Source organism: Plasmodium vivax, chromosome 5, assembly GCF_000002415.2.
Source record: "Plasmodium vivax chromosome 5, whole genome shotgun sequence".
Lineage (NCBI taxonomy): Eukaryota > Apicomplexa > Aconoidasida > Haemosporida > Plasmodiidae > Plasmodium > Plasmodium vivax.
This window is the reverse complement of record NC_009910.1, coordinates 765576-781809: the sequence shown is the minus strand read 5'-3', so window position 1 is coordinate 781809 and position 16234 is coordinate 765576. Positions and strand designations below refer to the sequence as shown.

General features: G+C 48.4%; 5 protein-coding genes across 5 annotated transcripts; 3 read left to right on the top strand and 2 right to left on the bottom strand.

The window, feature by feature from the left end:
• Positions 1-14: 14 nt before the first annotated feature.
• Positions 15-5570, top strand: PVX_089715 (hypothetical protein, conserved; the record flags this gene model as incomplete). Its single annotated transcript, XM_001614983.1, has 1 exon — positions 15-5570. The coding sequence occupies one exon, from the start codon at positions 15-17 to the stop codon at positions 5568-5570; it is 5556 nt and encodes a 1851-aa protein (XP_001615033.1).
• Positions 5571-5754: 184 nt separating this feature from the next.
• PVX_089710 (hypothetical protein, conserved) lies at positions 5755-7257 on the bottom strand. Its single transcript, XM_001614982.1, has one exon. The coding sequence runs from the start codon at positions 7105-7107 to the stop codon at positions 5800-5802; it is 1308 nt and encodes a 435-aa protein (XP_001615032.1). The 5' UTR covers positions 7108-7257; the 3' UTR covers positions 5755-5799.
• Positions 7258-7992: 735 nt separating this feature from the next.
• On the top strand, positions 7993-9117 carry PVX_089705 (arsenical pump-driving ATPase, putative; the record flags this gene model as incomplete). The annotated part of the gene is made up of 1 exon (XM_001614981.1): positions 7993-9117. One exon carries the CDS (start codon positions 7993-7995, stop codon positions 9115-9117), a length of 1125 nt encoding a protein of 374 aa, XP_001615031.1.
• Positions 9118-10026: 909 nt separating this feature from the next.
• PVX_089700 (hypothetical protein, conserved) lies at positions 10027-12757 on the bottom strand (the record flags this gene model as incomplete). Its single annotated transcript, XM_001614980.1, has 11 exons — positions 10027-10086; positions 10244-10324; positions 10581-10656; positions 10795-10861; positions 11021-11146; positions 11302-11356; positions 11485-11558; positions 11810-11909; positions 12023-12153; positions 12437-12512; positions 12728-12757. 11 exons carry the CDS (start codon positions 12755-12757, stop codon positions 10027-10029), a joined length of 876 nt encoding a protein of 291 aa, XP_001615030.1.
• A 2438-nt stretch (positions 12758-15195) lies between these two features.
• PVX_089695 (hypothetical protein, conserved) lies at positions 15196-16087 on the top strand (the record flags this gene model as incomplete). Its single annotated transcript, XM_001614979.1, has 1 exon — positions 15196-16087. The coding sequence occupies one exon, from the start codon at positions 15196-15198 to the stop codon at positions 15757-15759; it is 564 nt and encodes a 187-aa protein (XP_001615029.1). The 3' UTR covers positions 15760-16087.
• Between the last annotated feature and the right edge of the window lie 147 nt (positions 16088-16234).

Below are 16234 nucleotides of genomic sequence, written 5' to 3'. Positions count from 1 at the left end.
CCCGCTGCGCAGAGATGCAGGATAACAGGGAGGAACCCAACATGAGTGAGCCCCCCAGGGGAGATGCCCCCTCGAGGATAAACAACGATAGGAAGAAGAAAAAAAAAGAAATAGAAAAATGCACAAACAAAATTACCAACTTTTTCAAAGTCGTAAAAAATGGCCAAGTGCCAAAGACCCTCCAGACACAGAACCCCCCCATCAGTGAGAGCAACCAACAAGCCGACGAACGCACATCTGGCATAGGTACCATCATAAATATAAATTCTCTAGTGAGGAGCTCCCAAGTGAAGGAAAATGTGCACCGCACAGGTGACCAGCATGCGGTACTCACTGATGTAGATGCAGGAGGAGAGAGGACAAATAAAATGGAAGATCCCCCAAAAAAGGAAAACCCATTTTATTCCTCCTCAAGCTTAGAACACGAAGTGACAAACAGGATGAACCGCATCAGCGTGAACCCGTCTGCTCAGATGTGTGGCATCACCAATGTGAAGTCGATTCTGTGGAGGGACGTCAGTAGGGTGCCGACCGTTGGAGCGACGTTGAGGGGGAAGCAGGGGGGGGGCGTGCAAACTGGTGAGGAGGAGAAGCAGTGTGGTGAGGAGAGGCTGTGTGGTGAGGAGAAGCTGTGTGGTGAGGAGAGGCTGTGTGGTGAGGAGAAGCTGTGCGGTGAAGAGAATCTGTGTGGAGGACCCCCCCATGGGGAACCCCAAGACGGGGGGAACAAAAACAAGAGGGGACTCAAAAGAAAAAAAAATGACTCAGATGGAGAGAGTAGCTCACCGGATATGAGCGTAACGGAGGAGGACTGTACGGATGACTTTCCTGGGGAGGATCAGTCGAAGGGACCCCGCGTAGGCCTTTCTTCTAGACCACCCACAGAAGGGAATGCCATGGAGAATGCTCACTTAGAACCCAATAGGAGAGACGGCAAAGAGGGAAATGTGGGCTCCTCCTCCCCTAAAGAATGCACAAAGGTAGTGAAGGCGAGGAAAATCTCCCTCGTCAATTTTTTCGGCAATGATATTCAAATAACTGTGAATGTGAATGAGGATAGTGCGTCCGGGGGTAGGTTCAGCAGTGAGGATAGCGACGGGAGCGGGTCTAGCCTGGGCTGCACCGGGAGGTCCAAGCCGAGGGGAAGCGGTGCGGGAGGCGGTGTGAAAGGGGGGGCGAAAGGTGGAGCGAAAAGAGGTGCGATAAGTATAGCTGATGGAGATACACCCGAAGGAGAAACTAGTGGAGGTACACCTAAACGCGGCGCCGGTGGAGTCACACCTAAACGCGGCGCCGGTGGAGTCACACCCAAACGCGGCGCCGGTGGAGTCACACCCAAACGCGGCGCCGGCGGAGACGAAGCGGACAGCCTCAGAAAGCCAAACCCGTCGTACAAGAGAAACTCCATTTCGGACGGAGAAAGATACAGCAAAAATAGCGGTGCAGTCTACGCGAGGAGGAAAAAAAGGGAAAGGAATAACCCAGATGGGGGTGACGGAGGGGAAGAAGGGGGGCAAGCCAGTGATGAGTGGTCCCAAAACGAACAGGCCAACAGCCCCGTAACCCCAGGAAGGAAATACTACGTAAAGGACACCAAACGGGTGTTAAAATCGGATAATGAATTCGAATTGGAGAGAGCCAAAACGAAGAGGGTTCGGATTGGGAGAGTCAGTTGCGTGGGGGTGGGTGCGCGCACGGGGATTGACGAAGACGCCCAAGGGGGTGCAGCCGCGGGGGGAGGGCGCAACAACTTTTCCAACAGGGCTGGCAGGAAGACGTGCCTGAATGTGGGCTTTGTTAGCGGGTTCTGCGGAAAGGGGAGGAAAAGCTGCGCGGGTGGCGCGGGTGGCGGTGATGGGGGTGATGGGGGTGATGGGGGTGATGGGGGTGGCGGCCACGCGGTTGTCAGTGATGACGATGACGATGATGGCCCCTCTGGCGAACCCGAGTTCCCCCCCGCGGCGCACCCAGGTGACACGTGGGCGAAGCACGAACAGAAGGAACAAAAGAGGAAGAGGAAAGACGGCGCGCTTGGCAACCACTTCGAAACGAATCTATACCAACTGAAAAATAACGTACAGGAAAAATTAACCTCCATTAAAAATAGCTTCAGGCTAAATGATAATGTGAGCGATATCCTAAATGAGAAGAGGAGGATCAAAATTCTTCGCGTTTTAAATAAATACTACTTTGATAGGGAGTACAACGACTACGTGGGGGGTCAGCAGGGGAGGGAAGGTTCACCGAGGGGCGTCACGCAGAGGGGTGTCACGAAGAGCGGTGCCACGCAGAGGGGCGTCACGCAGAGGGGTGTCACGAAGAGCGGTGCCACGCAGAGGGGCGTCACGCAGAGGGGTGTCACGAAGAGCGGTGCCACGCAGAGGGGCGCCACTGCGAAGTGCCCCTTCGCAAATTGCTCCCTCCTGAGGGACCACTCGAGCAAGCCCTTCACCTTCTTCATCGCGGGCAAGTTCACCCTCTTTAGCAACTTCGCCCTGACGAAGAAGCTGAAGGATGCAGGGTACGGGATCACGAGCAACTTGCGGAGGAGCAACTCGTTAGTCATTGGACACGATTTGAGTGAAGACTTTGTAAAAAAAATGGCAAACTTTAATGGGCGCATCTTTGGTGAAGAGGCTATTCTGCACCACCTAAATGTAGAGGTAAAAAAGCGCATTGATCTTTTTGCACCGATAAATAAAAATAACGCAAAACGGTACAAGTTCCTAATTAACCAGACTAATGTAGATAATGCACCCATAGAATCGATTGCGAGAAGGGTTCTTCAGTTTTGCAGAGCCATACGGAAGAACCTGTCTGAGAGTTTAGAGGCCTCTCATGCTGGGTATAAGACTGTGCTGCTTTCCAATTTGACGAAACGGTTAAATGACTTTTTTTTGTTTTTGCACTTGTCTAGGGGGAAGTTTCACTCCGATATAAACTCCCTCCTGTATTGGTACAGTAGGAAGCACCACGAGTTGGTTCTGCAGTTGCGAAGTGGTGAGGAGGCGTCCCGCCTAGTGCACCCTCCCTGCAAAGAGGAGGCGGCGTCCCGTTTAGTGCACCCTCCCTGCAAAGAGGAGGCGGCGTCCCGTTTAGTGCACCCGCCCTGCAAAGAGGAGGAAGCGTCCAGTTTGGTGCACCCACCCCACAGTGATGAAGAATCGTCCAGCTTGGTGCACCCTCCCCGCAGTGATGAAGAAACTTCCCAGTCGGTTCCCCCGCCCCACAGTGATGAGGAATCGTCCAGCATAGTGCACCCACCCCACAGTGATGAAGAATCGTCCAGCTTGGTGCACCCGCTGCGCAACGACGAGGAGAGCTCCGAGTTAGTGCTCTTCGTGCGCAACCTCTGCGACGTTTTCTCCGCGTGCTACATCAGTGACGACTTGCTGACGTGCGGCCCCAGGGGAGAGTGCGTTTCGGACGGGGGAACCAGGTCCCAGGAGAACCTGCCGGACAGCCAAGCCAGCTCCCCCCACCAGATGATGTATCAGGGTGGAAGCAGCCAGTCAGAGGGAGACACCCCGGAAGGGAGGAAAGGGGGCACGTCCCCTGAGGAGAAAATACGCCCCCCAGGGGGGGACCACGATGGGGATGGGGATGGGGATGGCGATGCCTATGGGGATGGAGATGCCTATGACGATTACGATGAGTCCTCCCTGGAGTACCTGTCCCCGGAGGACTACTTCTCCCAGACGGACGAGTCAGGCGAAGCGTCCAACGAGGAAAGGGACCCCAACAATGACAGCGCGAATTCGTTCGAGAGGACCATCGCGCACAACATGAAGAAGAGTGAGAAGCTAAAAAATGTGAGCAACTTGTGGAGAGTCTTTTTTCGACCCAATAGTCTCTACGAAATTGCGGGGCATAGAAATGAAGTCCTAAAGTTGTACAGAATTTTGAAGAGGCTCTTTCCGGAAGGGGGTGTAGAGGTACCCTCCACGAGTGGAAGGTCATCCCCTAAGGGAGGTGGTCAGGGAGGAGGGCAAGCAGGTCTCCAGGCAGGTCGCCAGGCTGATCGCCAGGCTGGTCACCAACCAGATGACCCATCAGAAACGCACCACGAACGGAGCAACATCCTCTTCTTAGTGTACCCCCCCAACTGTGGAGTGAAAAGATTGGTAGAACTCATCTGCTACGCATGTGATTTATGCCCCATTTATGAAAATAAAGTGCAGAAGTATAAAAATATAAATTACTTTTTTAAATACACACATGGGTTGAAACCTATTTCTATATATAACGCTAATAAGCTAGACAAGAATTCCCTAAGCGAATTGAATGCTCGCAACGATGTGAGCATCTGTATGTATGAAGATAGGAACTACATAATGAATAACTTATGCAATGTGTCCTTCCCCCTCTTGGATAACATAAGTCATGTGCTCATCAAGTTTGGCTTTCCTTCCAGAGAGGCCTTATTCTACAGATGCTTTTCTGTTTGTTCCTGCGTTATTAAAAATTTAAGTAAAAAACTTTTTAGCATATTTTTTGAGACATGCAGGCTGAAGGACTTTTCCTACTCGATTGAGAGTGTCTACAGCAAGATGCACCTCGTGGCTTCCTATGTGAATTATGTGCAGCGGGGGGGGCATGCAATTTCGTCTACTGGGCAGGACAGAGGGGCGAACGCGGCGGGCGAAACCGCCTTTAGCTTCCCCAATGATGTGTTGCGGGAGTACATAGCCAACCACCTCATGAACCGCTTCTTCATGAGCAACTACGACGAGGTGGACCGCGCGCTGCGCGGGGTAAGCGGGTTAAGCGGCGGCGTAAGCGGCGGGTTAACCGACGAGTTAACCGATGAGTGCACCGCTCCCTTCGAGAGCCCCTCCTTTGGGGAGCCGCCCCACCGCCGCAGCTGCTCCGCACAGATGATGAAGAGGCTAAACGAAGACTACTACTTCTTTAGAGGATTCGACGTGGAGGACATCCGCACGCTCGTCCACGACTGGTACGACAAGATGTACATACAAAACGAAAAATTTATTTTCGATTTGACGATGAAAAAAAATAGCAACCTTCTGCACGAGAGGAGCGACTACTTGCATATGGATGACGGGGCCAGGCGGGAGAGAGAGCGCCTTCTCATTAGGGTCTTGGAGCTTTTCCTGTACGCCTCCATTTTGGTTAAGTCGGACGACGTCAGCATAAATTTGATTGCCGTCGATATGGCGGTGTACTGGCGGAAATACCTCTTCCTGAGTCGGCCCTTCCGCCTGGCGTGGCGCGGGGAAAGCGGGGAAGGCGGCAGAGAAAGCGGCGGTAGGGCAGACACGCGAGGCAACCGGGGGGGAGCCAAAACCCTGGCGGCACGGCAAAGGGGCGACTGGGCCGCCCCCCTCACCAGCGGAGGCAACAACGACTTCATCAACGAGACGAAGCTGAAGGACCACTTGAAGGGGAAGATGGAAAAGTGCAACAAAGTATTCGGCGAGAAGGTGAAGAAGTACCGCGGGCTGATGGCGCACTTCGGGTGCCCCTTCAACTTCTCCTCCGCCGGGGTGGTGTACGACCTTCTGCAGAACAGCAAGGTGGCCAACTTGGCCCCCCGCAGGCGCAGCTGAGCGGGGCGAAGCGATGGAGCGGTGGTAGGAAGGTGAGAGGCGGAGCGAAGAGAAGCGGTAATAGGAAGGTAAGACGTGAAGTTGTTAAGCCAATCTGTTATGCAAACCGATATCCACCGCTATCCACCGCTATCCACCGCTATCCACCGCTATCCACCGCTATCCACCGCTATCCACCGCTATCCACCGCTATCCACCGCTATCCACCGCTATCCACCGCTATCCACCGCTATCCACCGCTATCCACCGCTACCTTCGCTTCCACCCCCCCCCCCTTCTGAAAAACCAACGTGGAGGTGTGGCCCATCTTGAAGCTCCTGAAGACCTTCCCCCGGGGGGTGAACATAACGTTCTTCGTCCAGCCGGGGGGGCCCTTCGAGGAATTCCCGCAGGCATTCATCATGCTAGGGACATACCCCAGTGACTTATAAACGAAATAGGAAGAAGAGAAATCGACCTTCTCCACGAGGGATAAAGAAAACGTATTGGCAAAGTCGCACGTTAAGTACCTGTCATTAACGCGGAGGTGTAGGAAGCCACTCTCCTTAAGTAGAAAGGAGCCATTTTTAAAGAGCCAATAAAAAATCCTATTAAGTAAAAAGTACTCGGCCTTTTTATAATACTTTAGGAAGATATTCCTATCGCTATGGAGCTTTTCCCTTTGGAGGTTCCACTTGGTCTGTATGAATTCATCTGATGGAAGGACAAATGGGAAGTTAAAGATAATCACGTCAAATGTATTGTGGGGAAAATGCTCTCCAATTTTTTCCACGTGAACTTCTGGAACGTAGATACCTCCACATGATTCTAACATTTTTAAATTCTTCGAAAAGATGCCGCCACAGCTTTTGAGCAACACATTTGGGCTCTCCTGGGAGGTGGCCACTACTTGACTTTGGCGCAACTTCCTCTGCAGTAGGGTACTAAAGGATAGGTTGCCTTCACCTACACATAAAATTTTTTTCTCTTTTTCGTAAATGACGTCTGCTATAATTAAATTGGAGTGGTCATTATTCTGTATGCAATCGAACAGATACTCCTGGTACCTCCCTTTGATGTATTTTTCCTTTCCATTTGCCAACTCCTTTTTTAATCTGTTGTAATCTGCCTTTATGCTCTCTGCGTAGTGGTTTACGCTTTGCTTGTTCGTCAGTTTGGTGCGCAACGCGTCTTTTTCCTCCCCCTCATGAAGTGTTTCCTTGCCGATGTGGTACTTGCCTATGTGGTACTTGCCGATGTGTATTAATTTTTCGAATATCCCCGGCTGCTTCTCCAGGTGTTGTAGTTTGTTTACTCTGTGGGGCGCTCCGCTGAAGTGGGATTTGCCTGCCTTGGGGAGGAGCACTTTGCGCCTGCCCCCCCTGGCACATGTGGGGGGAAAGCGGCCCATCATTTTGGGCGCTCCCATGACCGCGGGGGGAGAGATGCGAAAATGAAGTGATTGGGGGGACTTTAAGCATAACGGATGCGATTGGCCGCCATTTTTACGGGGAACTGCCCCTCCCCCGTGTACTACAAATGGTATCGTGATTGGCATTGCCAGCAGCCAAGTAACCGCTTAAACGACCTGGCGCACTGCCTACCTGTTGATGGAGCGATTCACAAACGTGGGGGGGGAGGGGCTGCGTGACATTTTATGCGCCGAGTGCGCGACTCGCCTTGCCCATTTTCACCGCTCACCCGCTACATTGCGCGCACAGAAGGAAAAGCAAAAAAAAATTCCGCACAGTGGTATAAATCAGATATGCAGTGTTCGGGCGCGCCACGCGCAATAGCCATTTTTGTTCTCCCCTCTCACAATTTTAAAGAATGCCAATCTGATGGAGGTGAAAAGCGCCCCCCTGATGATGTCACACGAGACGCCAGCGTGAGCATACTCTGCAATGACGTACACTCAATAGCGCAATTGCGACTTTCCAACGCGGCGGATATACGGGTGAAGCCAAACATATGTCCATTCAAGGCGCCTAATTTGGTACCCGCCCACGGGAAGCGGCACGGAGCGGCACACTGGTTGACTGCGCCCTTCCGTCCGCCCCTCCCCATTCCATTTGTTTTGTGAATTTTATTTTACGTTACTTTATTTTGTTTTTTTTTTTGAATTATTTGTGAATTCTCTGTGAGTGCTCTGTGAGTCATTTATGAGTTACTTTTGAGTTACTTTTGAGTTACTTTTGAGTCATTTTTGAATTATTTTTGAATTATTTTGAATTTTTTGAATTTTCCTTTTTTACCGCCCCGCCCAACGCGGAAGAGAGTCCTCCGGCGAACGGGCAGTACCGCTGTGAATGCCGCTGTGAATGCCGCTGTGAATACCGCTGTGAATACCGCTGTGAATACCGCTGTGAATACCGCTAACGCCGCTAACAACACCGCCAACGCCGCTAACAACACCGCCAACGCCGCCAATACCGCTAACACGATGAGCGACGCGGACTCGCTGTCGTGCTCCCTAACCCTGGAGAGCGACGAGTACGACGAGGAGGAGTACGACACGAACCTGAGCAAGCTGCTGGAGAACAAGACCCTGAACTGGATCTTCGTGGGGGGCAAGGGAGGGGTAGGAAAAACCACCACGTCCTGCTCCATAGCGGTACAGCTAGCCAAAAGAAGGGAGTCCGTCCTACTCCTCTCCACAGACCCAGCACACAACACAAGTGACGCCTTCAACCAAAAGTTCACCAATCAGCCAACCCTCATTAACTCCTTCGATAATTTATACTGCATGGAAATAGACACCACCTATTCAGAAAACACAGCATTCAAATTAAACAAAACAGAATTCTTTGATAATATCATTCCAGAGCTGCTGCAAAGCTTCCCCGGAATTGATGAAGCATTATGTTTTGCAGAGTTAATGCAATCGATAAAGAATATGAAGTACTCAGTTATTGTCTTCGACACTGCCCCGACGGGACATACCCTACGACTGTTGGCCTTCCCAGAGTTGTTGAAGAAGGCATTAGGCTATCTAATCAACTTGAGGGAAAAACTGAAGGGGACTTTAAATATGCTGAAAAGTTTCACAAATAATGAAATGGAATTGGAAGGAATTTATGAAAAAATTAATCACCTGAATGCCATGTCAATTAGCATTCAATCAAATTTCCAAAATCCTTTAAAGACCACCTTTGTATGTGTCTGCATCCCGGAGTTCTTAAGTGTATATGAAACGGAACGTCTAATACAGGAGCTGACGAAGAAGAATATCTCCTGCTACAACATAGTGGTGAATCAGGTCGTGTTTCCTCTAGACTCCATGACGGTAGATGTAGCCCATTGCGAAGGTCTACTGAAACAGATTAAGGACAAACAGGTTCAAGAATCCTTTAGTAGCCTTGTGCAGAAAACCAAGGAACTGGAAGATGTGTACATATCGAGGAGGAAGCTGCAGTCAAAGTACCTCACCCAGATCAAAAATCTCTACGGAAACGACTTTCACATCGTCTGCATGCCCCAGCTGAAGAGCGAAATTCGGGGACTGCAGAACATCTCCAACTTTTCCGAAATGCTCTTGGAGTCGAAGGAGATTCCCATATACCGTTGAGTGGCGCGGTAGCGGGGTGATGAGCGGCGTGATAGCGGCACGATGAGCGGTGAGGCAGACCTCCCCCCCTGCAGTTGAGAGGCGCCACGAGTGGTTAAGAGGAGTTAACAAGGGGTTACAGCTACGGCTACCGCTACGCTAAGAATGGCTCCTCAGCTTCGCCAAGCGAATTGCAAGAGGGAAGAAGTGAATCGCGCAGACCGTTCGGTTAGCATAAAAAATCAAAGACCCTGTGCCACACTTCCGTGCTTACGTAATGATTACGGTTGGCAAATCCTCCTCACGCAGAGCGACCGTGCGCGTCCACATGTGCATATGTATGTACTCACTCGTACACACTCGTGTAGACCCGATTGTACTCCCCCTTCTGCACGCATGACAGGGAATGGCACAGCGGGCAGAGGGGCCAAGAGGTGAGAAGTGGGACATGCGAGGTGCCCGTCTTCTCCGTGGCGTGTCGAAGTGGGACATGCGGGGTGCCGTGCACACAGCGTTGTATGGGCATACCTTCACACGTTCATATGATCATACCTTCATACGTTAATACGTGCATACGTGCACATATAATTATATACGCTTAGGCGAGTGTAGCTGCACCTCTGTACATGCACACCTGCACACGCGTGTGAGAAAGTTTTTTTTTTTTTTGTGATGAAGACGAAGCAGATGCAAAACTTCTTCGAATTCTCAGACACGTGAACACTTAACGAAAGCATCACTCTTTTACAAATGCGAGAAAAATGACAAAAAAAAAAAAAAAAAAAAAAAAAAAAAAAAGAATAGTAGCAGTGTGGGGGGTGAAAGGACGTGCATACATAATACACACACATTTTTGCGACGTGCACAGATGAAATGACAATGTACACACCTCCACATGTGTGTGAAAAAAAATTAGGTGAAGGGGGAAACTTAGTCCGTGAGTCTCAGTAGGAGAACATTCGAGGCTTCAGCCACGTCCTGCTCGGGGCACTGCGAGGGGGGAAGCGGTGGGGAAACACACACGGTGTGTGAGTGGTGTGCGAGTGGTGTGCGAGCGGTATGCACATAGCATTATGCAGTTGCATATGTACACATTTGTGTGCACCCTGGGGGGGAGCCAAAAAAAGAAGTGACTCCGCCGTCGTACCTGCTGCAGATTTTTCAAATTTTTAATCGCGTTGGAGGTTTTAACGGCTTCCAAAAACTCGGGCACTTCGTCTCCATCGTTCTGCTCAGGCGCGCGGGGTGAAAAAAAGAGGAAAATGAGGAAAAGAGGAAAAAGAGGAAAAATTAGGATAGGCAATCGTTGCGTTTCCCAAGTGAGTATATCTGGGCACATTTCATGGGCCTTTTTTTTTTTTTTTTTTGGCGTGCTCTTCCCGCGCCCCCTCTACGTGGAACCATCACAACGGAGAAACAAAAGTATATATATACGTATATACATGTATGTGCATATGTGTATGGGTGTGCGGCGCCCGGCCTACCAGTATGAAATCCTCCAAGTGGTAAATGGCCTCCAGCTGCGTGTACAGCGGCTGGCTATCGTCGTACTTGCGCGGCCTGCGCGGGGCCGGGGAAAAGGGGAAAAAAAAGGAATGAGTATATGGGTAGGCAAACACACGGGTGCCGGGGCAGACGCGGCGTGTGTTGATTCGAACTGCAAGCATCACTTTGCGCCTCGCTTCCCTCAGTCATTACATCTCGAGCAAATTCACGAGCTGGGTAATTCCCCCCAATTTTAAGAATTCCTTCTTGTACTTCTTGTCTGCAAAAAGGGGAGTGAGGAGCAAATGGAGGACTTTGCAGTGGAGTAGCGACGTGGTGGAACTGCGGTGCGGGGAAGCACATCCGAGGCAACTCCCCTGCGGTGGAGGTGGCCCCTCCGGGGAAAGGCCTACGCCCCCACGTGCTCAGTTGCACTCACCCAGAACGAAAACGTTTCTACACGTCTGGGCGCAGGCCGCCTTCATGCCGTCAATGTTTGATTTCATCCCGCTGATCAGGTAGGGCAGGGCGCCATTCTCAAACATCGCAATGCAGTTTTTCACATCTGCGGAGGGGGGAAGGAAGGATGCATGTGGAGAGTGAGAGCCTACGGGGGTGCTGAGTTCGTCGGCGTGGGAATTGACCCTGCTGCGCTTCGTATATGGGACTTTGCGTGTATGCATGTATGTTTTGTTTTTTTTTCCTCTCCCGGCTTCTTACTGTCGACGGACAAAAAGGATAACGCCACGACGGCCGCGTGCACTCTGTCCAGTTCCTGTGTTGCAAAGAAGGCGAAGCAGCGTGAAAGGAAAACGCCTCAGCAGAGTGAAGGGAAAACGCCCCAGCAGTATCTTTTGTGTACTTAAAAGGACGCAGCTTTTTCGCCCCCTAAAAAGTTATTACGTGAGATTTTAGCAGATTTATAAAAACGGGTATTCCGTCGGCTTCACGAATGGCGTCTTTGTAGTGGGGTTCATCTGGGGAGGAGCGGCGCAGAGGAGAAGATGAGCGGATGAGCGGATGAGCGGGTGAGCGGATGAGCGGGTGAGCGGATGAGGAGGAGGGACAATCATGCGAGGGGTCTCGAATGAGTCCTACTGTAACGACATCCAAGCGTGCTCCGCTAAAACTCCTCAACCCACACGCGCACACAGATGATGTATCCATTTGGAAGTAGAAAAAAAAGGGGACACTTTGTAAATGTATTTTTCTCATTTATTTCGCGTACTCTCTTTACTGGCCAATATGGCCAACTGCGTCGCGGACAGTGCGCCTATCGTTTTGGGGTCAGCCGCCCAGGGGTGCATCCTATCCTCTAACTTTTCAATCTGCAGGAGGGGAGGGGGTGGGGGAGAAATGTGCTCTCATATGCGGACGTAAACGCGCAAAATTGCGCAATAAATGCATACAGTTGCCCTTTCCCTTTTGGGATTGCCCTCACCTCGCACGTGGACGAACACAAATTCACGAACTCCTGCACGTCATTCTCGTCATATGCCTTGTCGAACCGTAGAATGTCATTACCTAAAAAATTAGCGACGTTGTTTTGTTTCTTTTTGTTTCTTTTTGTTTCTTTTTGTTTCTTTTTGTTTCTTTTTGTTTCTTTTTCGTTTCTTTTTCGTTTCTTTTCGTTTCTTTTTGTTTCTTTTTGTTTCTTTTTGTTTCTTTTTGTTTCTTTTTGTTTCTTTTTGTTTCTTTTTCGTTTCTTTTTCGTTTCTTTTCGTTTCTTTTTCGTTTCTTTTTTTTTATTATGCGTAAAGAAGGCCAAACCGTACGCCTACAGTGGACTCCCACGTGACGGAGCCCAAATAGAACAATTCTTGCAGATGAGCAACGCTCAAAGGGAAGAGCTTACTTGTAAAGGATAATAATTTTCTTATTGTCTTTGACCCCTCTATTCCAAATTCTTGCAGTTTATTTTTGTAAAGCAGCTTGGGTGGGGAAACGAGCGCGTGTGTGTGGATGTGTGGATATGTTAATATGTAGATGGGTGTATATGCTCACGTATATGCACTTGTGCTCACGCATGTGCGCTTGCGCATTCGGGGGTACACCCCTGGTGAACGCGCTCTCAACACACTTGGGGGCAGCCGCTCGAAGCGCTTTCATACAATTTGAATAGCAGTTTTATTTCTATTTTCCTTACATCTCTTCCTGCACAGCATTGATTTCCCATAATTTCTTTGGGGGTGTTAAAAGGCAAATTAATGTTTTAATTAAACCTAAAACATAATCACGTGTGCTGCTGCTACCTGTCAATGGGTGTGTTTTTTTTTTTTTTTTTTTTCCTTTTATTGGGTGTGTGTGTGGGAAGTATCTATGTCCCCTTGGGTAATAAATTCAATTAAACGAAAAAAACTCGAATTAAAAAATTTATATCACATTTAATTATAATTTTATGAGTAAATTCATTCTTTAGGGGTGAACATAAGAACAGTATATGCGTCAACTGTCAGTGCGTACATATATACGTAACAATTTTTTTCGTTTTTTTTTTTTTTTTTTTTTTTTTGCGGTTTGGCAACGTTCACTGTAGATGTTTAAACAACGTCCCTTCGTGTAACAGCAACTATTTTTTTTTTCTTATTTTTGTGCTTTCCAAAGTCCCCATATTATATTAAGTAAAATTAAGTAAAATTAGGTAAAATTACGTAAAATTATGTATAATTAGGCAAACTTGACGAACGATGCCCGCTCGAGGGGTGCCTGTTTTGTAAATTTATTTTTGAACCATTAACACAGTGGCCAACTTTGCACACTCCTAACACTTTCTGTGCTTCAGCCTTTTTCCTTTCGCAAAATTTTCTGCCATTGTCGTGCAACTCTTGCGCAGTTCTTCGGCAGTTTTTCAGCAGTTTTTCGGAAGTTTTTCCTCATTTTTTCGGCAATTTTTCAGCAGTTGTTTTCAATTTTTTTCAACTTTTCCTACAAAAATTCCCGCAACCGTTCCCGCAGTTGTCCCCGCAGTTGTCCCCACAGTTGTCCCCGCGGTTGTGGGGGAACAACTGCGAAAACACTTTTTCGCGCGGGTGGGATGCCACTTGCTTAGCATGAATGTGCCCAGTGTACTCTTTTTCAAAGTACACAGGTGTGCCACTCAGCAAATTAAGTTTCGCAAAATAACCTAATTTTGCGCTGGTGGGGAGGGCGCGCGCGGACCATTTGCACACTCTTATGCTCTCAACTGGAAACAAGCAATTTTGGCGCAGCGCACGCGTGGTACATGTTCATATATATATACATATATACCTGTACGTGGCATAGCAACATCGTTCACACCTTTTTCCCTTCACCTTTCGACTGGGAAATGCTCGCAAAGTACACGCAATTTGCTGCTTTTTAACATGCGTCACCATGTTCTTTTGAAAATGTTTCCTCCTCTTCCCCTTTTTTCGCTTATACAATGTTGTGCAGCAGCAGTTTAGCTAATTTCCTCTTTTCCGTTCGTGGAAAAGTTCGCTAAAATGAGCGCTACGATGTGTACATATGAAGGTGCTCCTTTTCCCAAGAGTGGGTCAATTTAACAATTTCGAGCAAATATTTTGGTCAAGCGGAAAAGCAGCTCTTTTTAGCTAGCCCGATGCAATTTTTTTTTTTTCTCTCACATTTGACAAGCCGTGTTAATACTTTTTTTCTTCCAAATAGCAATGTCAAGGGGAGACCCACGTTCCATTTGGTCATCCGATCATCCGGCCATCTAACCATTCGACCAATTTGTGCAACCCCCCTTAGAATTAAACCTTAACTATGTTTCACAAAATAAATAAAAAGCACGAGAAAAAGCAAAAGGACAGTGGCAAGCGTTAAATTGCTGCCCCTAACTTGGAAAAAACCACGTCAAACTTTGTAGACATTATGAACGCGCCCAAACAGCGCAGAGAGCAAAAAACGGACAGTTCGAAGGAGCTAAAGTTTGACCGCATCGCGTAGCAAACATTAAGACGTAATAATGGTTAGCCACCATCCAATTTGCATAAAATGTGTGAATGAAAAGGATTAAGCTATTTTTCCATCGCGAAGGAGTAGCTAAAATGTTGGCTGTTCAGGAGAAAATAACAAAATTGTTACCTGACCGTAAAAAAAAAAAAAAAAAAAATCTAGCTATTTTCAAAAAAGGCCACCAACCTGTGTGCATACATATAAAAGCATACACTTTAGCTGTTTACTTTTTTTATTTAAGATTTAGGCTAAAAAAAAAAAAAAATTCACGTTCTATGCATAATTGCTCTGCTCGCAAACGAGTTCCCCTTTTTAACGTCATAACAAAACTGTTTTTAACGATTAAAAAGCTTCTTTAAACATTTTCCTTTTTTCACTCTCTCACCAAGTACGAAAAAGGGACCCCTTTTAACGTAAGACATATTTATACTCATTTCATGGAGGGGAATCCAACCACGTAGCCCTACGGAAAGACGACCATTTTGAATAAATACCCTTTTTAGTCTTTAAAGTGTGCACGTACATTTAAGGCTCAACACAACTGCGCCGCGTCGAAGGGGTGTTCTTCTGGTGGAAGCATGATATTGTCTCTCCCAGTTGGCCCCTCCCGTTTGCCTCCCCCGTTTGCCTCCCCCGTTTGCTTCCCCCATTTTTTCTCTCCAATTCGCTTCCACCATGCGAACTGTCCTGTTCAGCGGCCCATTCATCCCTGAAATTAACGTCGGGTACAACGTGCAGGCGAACGGGGTCAGCATTAACTTCTTAAAAGACCCCTTTTGCTTCAGGGACAAGACGATGGAAATCGTGAATTCTAAGCGGAGTGAAAGGGGTCCCAGTGAAGGGGCACTTCCAAATGGCGAAAATGAAGAAGCGGTGAACCCTGTGATAACCGTGGAAGCGACAGAATTGCAGGGATACGTTTATGAAGGTGGCCGAACGATTGGGGAAGCCGCGCCATATGAGGATGGCTTGGCATATGAGAATGACTTAGCACATGAGGATGACTTAGCATATGAGGATGGCTTAACATATGAAAACGGCTTAACATATGCAGGTGGCTTACCACGCAACAGCGCACGCTTCCCGCATGACGAATCTGCGAACAAACCCGGGGAAGTGAAGAATGCCCCTCTCCATGACGACAAAATGAAGTATACTCTGAAAAGCGCAGAAAGGGAAAGGCTCTTCGAAATGCCGAAGCTTGATATAAAAAAAAAATACACAGTCCAGACGAATTAATACACCTCCATAGATATAGCAGTTAAAAAATTAAACTACGTTTGTGTGGGGAGTGTCCCCTTAGATTGAAAACATGGCCTTGTCTACAAGCAAACAAAGTGACCAATTGTCTGATGCGCACAGGTACACACGAGAATGTGTGTGCACAGCGGCGCTTAAAAGGAATGGGCGCACATTTGGGGGAGAAGGCATTTGCAAGTGTGCACCTGTGCGTGTAATACGCTTATAGGCAAATTAGCACCTGCGTATGGGGAGGGGTATACCTCGGCGTTTAAAAAATGGCACAACAAATTTTAATGCATGCGGTTAATGCCCTTTTTTTTAGGAGAACAAAAAAAAAAAAAAAAAAGAAATGAATGAATGTACAGACAAACGAATAACACCTCACGTTCGCGCTTTCCACACTTTGAACTCTCGTCAAAAAGGAAAGCGACGTGACCGGTTAGGGGGAGTTAAAAATGGTTGTTTAATGGCT

Bases quoted from the DNA above. Each gene is read 5' to 3' on its own strand.
- PVX_089710 (XM_001614982.1), bottom strand. From the start codon at position 7,107: ATGCCAATCACGATACCATTTGTAGTACACGGGGGAGGGGCAGTTCCC.